This window comes from Ammodytes marinus, assembly GCF_949987685.1.
Source record: "Ammodytes marinus genome assembly, chromosome: 15".
Taxonomy (NCBI): Eukaryota; Metazoa; Chordata; class Actinopteri; order Uranoscopiformes; family Ammodytidae; genus Ammodytes; species Ammodytes marinus.
This window is the reverse complement of record NC_137219.1, coordinates 24,147,937-24,155,722: the sequence shown is the minus strand read 5'-3', so window position 1 is coordinate 24,155,722 and position 7,786 is coordinate 24,147,937. Positions and strand designations below refer to the sequence as shown.

The 7,786-nt window shown below is 38.4% G+C and overlaps 1 protein-coding gene across 1 annotated transcript in view; it reads left to right on the top strand.

Annotated features, from left to right (window-relative positions):
* The window catches only part of rbks (ribokinase), a 36,010-nt gene that overhangs the window by 16,793 nt on the left and 11,431 nt on the right, over positions 1-7,786 (top strand). Inside the window, exons 7-8 of the mRNA XM_080042988.1 lie at positions 320-411; positions 6,054-6,242. Coding sequence (XP_079899114.1) covers positions 320-411; positions 6,054-6,242 — 281 coding nt within the window. The remainder of the gene's footprint in view (positions 1-319; positions 412-6,053; positions 6,243-7,786) is intronic.

The following is a 7,786-nucleotide window of genomic DNA, read 5'->3' as shown; positions in this document are numbered from 1 at the left end:
CTGCAAGGTTTTCTTTTCTCTACATATTTCTTTTCCTGGCGAATGCTAATTTAATCGTTTAAAAGGGTGTCTGTCTTTTTATAGATATTATCCACTTGAGCTTTGCCTGTGAGAGCAATCCCCCAGTGCTAGTGCTAGCCCACTAGCTTTTGTTCCTATTGAAAAGTTTTATGAAGGCAATGCTAGACCTTGACAGTGAAGCCAAGGCAAATGCAAAAAGGGAAAAAACCTCACCTCGAAATGGTATCTTTTTAAAAGGGAGCTGACATCTCTAACTGTATCTCAATAAAATGGAACACTTCCCGGTTTCTTGTTACAGTGAAGACCATATTCAACCCGGCGCCGGCCATTCCTGACATGGATGAAGGTTTCTACAGGGCGTCTGATGTCTTTTGCTGTAACGAGCCTGAGGTGATTAATCACACGCACACACACGCACACGCACGCACACACACACACACACAGGTTGTGTTTTCATCACTTCTGAATACATTACATAGTTACTTTCATTTCCTGGAGACTTGTCCTAACCATAACCAATACTTGCCTAACCCTTACCCTAACCTTAACCAGTAATACCAGCCCACTCCCACACACACACACACACACACACACACACACGCACCCACCCACACACACACACACACAGTATTTTTGCTTTCTTCTCACACATTACCTCTGCACCTTTTCTTACACATGCATACACTCACAATAAGAAGGGAAATAAACTGAAACAAGTTCTAATTAGCAACATTGTGGGTACTAAATGTGCCAGATTTACATTCTCACATGCATACTGTATAATCCAACTTCCTTGTCATTATTAAAGCAATGGCTTCTCACAGACTTTGACAAAAGCAGGTTGATTTTGTGATCTGACACTAGTTTACTTTGTCAGCGGTGGCTACTTGGCTAATTAAGCTAACTTAAGCTCAATGAGTTCCTCGGAAAATGTCTATCTCCATTTGAATTTGCAATGATTCCAGCTGACCTATTTTTGGTACAAGCACCTTTCAAAATAAGGGGCTCTTAAATATGCAACATTCTGTTTGGCTAAAAGTTAACGCTAATGTTTGCAGCTTACGACAGAATAGACGAGGACATTGTCAAATCCATTCCTTACACTTTTGCTTGTGTATTTGCATAAAGACGTATTTATATCTATGGTGTATTTGTAAGCCTCCGCACCAGCGATGGCCGAAGGTGAGAGGCATTATGTTTTGGGATTGCAATTTGTGCTCATGATTGTTAGAAATCAACACAAGCTGCAGTTTAAAATGTGTCCAGTCAACACCTGAGTATTGCAACACAGGAAGACTGAAGCCATGTACTGCTACAAGTGACTCTTCTCATTGTTCTTCTGTGAAAGGCAAAGATCAGAGGTGTGATATGTTATGAGCGCCCGCACACACACAAGCCCTTTCACAGTGATTCAACTGTAGCTCCCGGGTCACGACCTCCTCCCCCCCCCCTCCCTCTCCTGTCAGCACATCAATAACCTCCACTGTGGCCTTTTACCCAGACATGTAAACCCATCGGTATGTGTGTGTGTGTGTGTGTGTGTGAGACTCTCTCCACCCTGTTACGGTAAAAGACTAGTGTCATGGTGGCACCTTGTGTCTTCAAGTGTCAAGTGATGAGTGATGAGTGATGAGGGCAGGTATAGATGGGAAACGTAGTAAAAAAAACAACAAGGCAGATGTGCACTTTGCGCTGAGTCAGCCCCCTCCTGGGATACAGTGCATGTGTGTGTGTGTGTGTGTGTGTGTGTGTGTGTGTGTGTGTGTGTGTGTGCGTGTGTGTGTGTGTGCGTGTGTGTGTGTGTGTGTGTTTGCCCGGGAGCGTCTATTTGATGTGGTTGGTGATGCGGGGCGGAGCAGAGCTGTTACCAGGTGTGTGGGGACATGAAAGGGAGAGTTGAAGAAAGAGCAACATGTCTTTTCTTTTTCTTTTTTTCTTCCCAAGAGGGCATAGTTAGGTTATATGTGATGCACTGTGCAGCGGTGGAGAGAGCTCTAGCACTAACTACCACTGTATTTGACCACCTCACCAGCTAAAGGACAACAAAACACAAGAGCTTATACAAAATGCTACTTCGTTTAGTGAGAGGACATCGCTAGTACTGACGTTTTTGTAAGGAGCTCTTTTTCATATAGATATATTTTTTTTAATGACTAATTATTAGGGCTGTCAAATGATGAATATTTTTCTCCTAATATGATATTACTCTGCACACTTTCTATACTTTTTTCATTTATAAGGTAATCCTTATAAAGACCTGGCAACATGTATATATAGTTAATGTATGCAAACAAAGTACATCATTGTTGAAGGCATCGGTCAACCCTAACTAGTCCAACTAATCATCTCAATATTCCAATATAAGGTAACATTACTCATTAACTGTAACATCCTATCGGAAAGAGAGAGAAAAAGAAACAGTTGAATTTGAACACGCTGTGTTAATACAAGTGAAAACTTCTCGTCAAAAATATTTAAAAAAATATGCATCAATATAACTGTAATGACAGCACATTATTTCTACCCTCTGGCGATATGCTTGAACATAAACGCTCTTGGAAAATACACCCACCATGTCAACAGCTTTATACTGCATATGCTTTAAAAGAAATAGGTGTTCACTGTGTGTGTGTGTGTGGTGTGTGTGTGTGTGTGTGTGTGTGTGTGTGTGTGTGTGTGTGTGTGTGTGTGTGTGTGTGTGTGTGTGTGTGTGTGTGTGTGTGTGTGTGTGTGTGTGTGTGTGTGTGTGTGTGTGTGTGTGTGTGTGCGAGAGAGAGAGACATAATTTAACTTTCTCATATTGTGGCACACAGAGGGAGGTAGATTGATTCCCTGCCCTGGTGTGAAGCTGATGACTAACAAAACAGCTCCATTCTCTCTCTGTTGGCAGCTGACAGCACCGGGGCGGCTGCGGCCTCTCAGAGCACCTGTAGATAGATAGTTACACTCGCTGGTTTATTTCTGAACTGTCCAAGCTCATTGTTCACTTTGACTGATCCCTATGTGGGGTTATACAGTATAGCATAGCACACAGTCTGTACAGGTGTGCGTTTGTGTGTGTGTGGTCTCACTGTACCATGCTATGGCTGAAGAGGGGTGGAAAGGGGGAGATAAGGGGGCTTAAGAGTGACAAAAAGCAGGAACCATTTGATCCTCAAGCCCACATACTGTGCTGAAGGGCTGCACGGTGGGATGAGTTATCTTTGATGTCCATCGGAGGACCTCACGCGCCAATACGGAGCCACGTTACTGTCGGCCACAGATCTGAAAGTGATCATGACATGATTGCAGCAAGAACAATGTTATGATTTTCTTTTAATGCTACCACCTTAGAGCTGTGTGGTGGCAGACCTCTTGAAAGTGCAATAGCCGCATTAAAGGGGGAGTCACACGAAAATGGATTTACTATTGTGTTTTATTTTTTGGTTTCAAGGGGAACATTAATGAAATAGCTTCAAAACCTTTAAAAAAAAGTATAAAATATTTATTTTGTCTTATCTTAATTGGATAAAAGTCAAACACAATAATCAACATAAGAGATAAATAAATAATAATAATAATTTCTTGTGTGTAAGCATGAACTCAGTTTTGTATCATTGCAAATCGGTGATAAAATGTATACGTGATAGACTACACAGAGTACAATGCCTCAAAGCATCACACATTTGCATCACTGAACTGAATTCATTTCGTATTACGTTATCAAATAATTATGTATACAATGATATACAATAATGTTGCAAAGCATATTCCATTAAATCCAGTATTTACACTACTCTAACACATTTATTTTTCCTTATTTTTCATAATGTTACATGCAAGGCAGTGGTTGTGAGTCTTAAGCAGTTATGTTGCAATGTTGCTTGTAACAACAAGCGCTGGTGCTGATATGAGACGGCTGTGTTTTTAGGAATGAGTCTGTGATGTAGTGTTTGCACTATGTACGTAAGAGCAAAGTTTTGTGTTTCTAAATAGCAGAACTTAGTCAGAATTAATAATGAAGACAGTTTGCCCCATTGAAGCTTGAAGCTTGTGGAAACTGAAGTGAAGCAATGCTTAACAGGTTGAGGGGTGGATCGCAGGCCAAGCAGGTCTGAGCAAGTCATTTCAGTCTGCCCAAAGAAAAGCAATAATATAGTGATATCAATGCACAGTGTGTGATAGTATTTCATTTTAACAGTATTAGTGTAACCATTCAGTCAATCATTCAAGCTTTTTTTAATCTCAATAAATCATTGAGAGGAAGTTCTCATTTACAATGATGACGAGAGTACAGGACATATTCTCTTCATCCATTTCAATTAAATTTAAAATTAAAAACACACAGACACCAAAGTATTTCATTTCAGGTTGTTTATCTTGGAAGTGGCATTGTGCTGCTACAGATACACGTCTATAGAGACAGCATTGGTGCAGCAGCCTGTTTATCCTATTGGCCAATATGTCATTTATTCATTTCTATGTATTTTTTCTATCTCCTTTTTATACTGTATGATGTGTTATATGGACCTTTGTCTGCAATAAAAGCTTTATTATAGTGTTCTGAACTATACTCCCTCGCCGTGCATTTTGCCTTGGAAAAAATACTGTTTGCGGCTGCTCTTTTATCAGCAATGCCACTTGACTATGCAGAGAACGGCTGTGGTTTTTCTGGGTATTCCTCTTCAGTCCCTCAAACATCAGCTGTGTAGCGTCCTGCTGCGTTGTCACTGTTTAGTCATCCTGGAGCCAGATGAATGGAGGGCACAGTCAGAGGATCCACTCTTTGAAACACGTTTTGGGCACAACAGACTGCTGACAGATCCAGCAAATATCCTCAACCGACTCAGTTGTGTTTGATGAGTTCGTCTGACCGCAGTAATAACAAATTACTCACCCCCCAAGGCTGTTAATACAAAGCATTCAAAACTAAAGCAAGTTAGCAACATGCTTGTAATAGATTGCCAGTAAGGGATCATTTGAATTATTATAGGATTGTGATGCATTTAACTGTTAATTACAACAATTTTATAGTAAAGATTTACATTTGTTAAAGAGAAGCACACACAAGGCGTTGCTTCAAGATCTTGCATGGTACACACAGTCCTTGGTACAGGGTTTTTGCCTCGGGGAATTCCCACAATTCATCTTGTTTATTCTCCCAGCATTCCCACACTAGTGCTGGTTTTGCCCTATCTTTTATTTTAATTCCAAACTTATTATCTTGGTTCCCTGACCAATAAATGAAAAAGAACAGCGTTTTATCAAGCACTGGTCAATTTTGAGATTTGTGTCTATTTTTCTTTCATAACATAGTAACAGATGTAAATGTCTTCTTTCATACTAGTATAAATCAAACATCTAAAATGTACATTTAGGTGTTTATTTGACTAAATCTTGTCTGTTTGCGTCTGTATATTTCTCCTATACAACCATCTTTAATCGCCATTATAGTCAACATTTTTTTTTTTTTTTTTTAATTCTGAACCAAAAGTCTCAACTTCTAATGCACATTTATAAAAGGAAAATCTGTTCTGTAAAGTCGTCGGACACTAACATGTTAAAATGAAATACAGATTTGAATTCTGGATTTATTCAACATTTAGATATTTAGAATAGTTTCTTTTCAAGATGAAAATGTACGCATAATTAGTTCGATATTGGCAAATGTACTATTTATTCAAAACAATTCCGGAAAAAAAGTGTACTACAAAGAAAAAAAAAATCTTTAAATGTCAATAATCAGCTGGAAAGGTTTCATGACGACATCTACGACGTTATAAAATGTATCCTATTCATCGTCTTAAATGAAGAGTGTGTGTTTATATTTAAACACAATATATAGGGCGCTCCGGTGGCGTAGTGGATAGAGCGTTCCATATTGTCTCAAGCCTCGTTGCAGTGGTCTTGGGTTCAAATCTGAACTTACTGCAGGTCATCCCCCCTCAGTTTAACTCTGTAATATCTAATAAAGCTTGAAAATACCAAAAAAATAATCTAAAAAAAAAAAAAATACAATCTATAATATAAATATACTTTCTGCTCCCCCACAGGCTGAGCTGTTGACTGGTTGCCCTGTTACTAACGTGTCAGAGGCTGAGCGGGCCAGTGAGGAGCTGCTGAAGAGAGGCTGTGGCTCAGTCATCATCACTCTGGGGCCCCAGGGCTGTGTAGTGCTGCAGGGACAGGGGAACACCTCCACACATGTTCCTAATACTAAGGTCAATGCAGTGGACACCACGGTAAGCATGACGCACACTGTATACTGTGTATGGATTTGTATCTGGTATGGATTTATTAATTAAGTATTATTAGAGAAAATTTGCTTTATACCAGTTTAAAGCAGGTTGATAATTGCTGTGTGTAGTCCCTGGGCAGGTCAACAATAAAAACTATAAATACATATCAATCACAACGTATTAAATACACATGCACTAAGACCTGATACGCTACACAGACACAAAATATAAAATGACCATTTGCTTCTTCAGAATTTAAAATAATAATTACTATAAGAAAAACTAAGAAAATGTAAGCATGATTGGTTATTTACAATCCATGTCTTGATCTGGTGTGAAATCCACTAGAAATCATCACACAGAATATTGTCCCATTCTTTTATAGTTCTATATTATGATTTATTATTATTCTAAATGAATATTAATTATTAATTATCAATTATTAATTATTCATTATTCATTATTAATTATTAATTATTAATTATTAATTATTAATTCTATGATTTCTTTTAAGTGTCAGAAAATTCATACAATAATATCAACTAGAGAAATCAATAACTTGAATACATCTGTTTGTAATACATACCTAGTATTTGTTTGATTGAAAATATAATATAGTTGAAATTATTTCTTTTACCTTTTAACATTTAAAAAAAATTATTATGATTTTTATTTTATTTATTAAAATAATTCTTGTTCAATAGAAGCAACAGTGTGGCACTCACCATGTTAGTCAAACGGAAATCAATTTTTAATGGAAAACTGTGTTAACCAGAGACTGAAGGGAATTTCTTTTAAAAACGGCTCTTTACAACAATAACAGAGGAACCTATCGATCGTTAATTCCCCATATTCCACATCACTATTCCATAACAAAACATAGTCACACACCACACGTACAATTGTTTCATGTGTGTGTGTGTGTGTGTGTGTGTGTGTGTGCGCCTGTGTGCGTGTGTGTGTGTTGCTGAAGTGGAACTCTTCGCCATCATTTGTGGATGTGGTGACCAGCGGCTGCCTTGAAGCCTATCTCTTGAAGAGGCCGTTCGTAGATTGACTCATTTCACAGCGGTCTCTGTGGCTTGGGTTTTCGTCACTAGAAGCCTCGGCTATAGATGTTTTTTCGTGTTTCCTGTCTCTTGAGGTGCACTGGCGACCCAAACGCGTCATCGCACAGTGAGGTGGTAATCACCTCTTTGTCGATTTAAAAGCCTTTTGAGTTGTGTGTGTGTGTAAGGAATTCTCTTACTGAACAGTTTCACCAAGGGGCTTTTATTGTGTTGTAATTTTCAAATGTCCTGTTCACCCCTGCAGGCAAAGGGAAAAGAGGAGTAAATAGTTGCAGTCATAGTTGAAGGTGAAACACTGCTGGTTAATAGGGTAAAACTAAATGTAACTTATACTGTATATTATGTCCTCATGAAACGTTGCCAGTTGATTATTTACATTAATTGTATTAAAAAAAAACTGAAATGTTTGAATAATAATACAGATTTGGTGATATCTTACTGATTATGCGTACATTTGCATCTCTTTAAACAATCTGA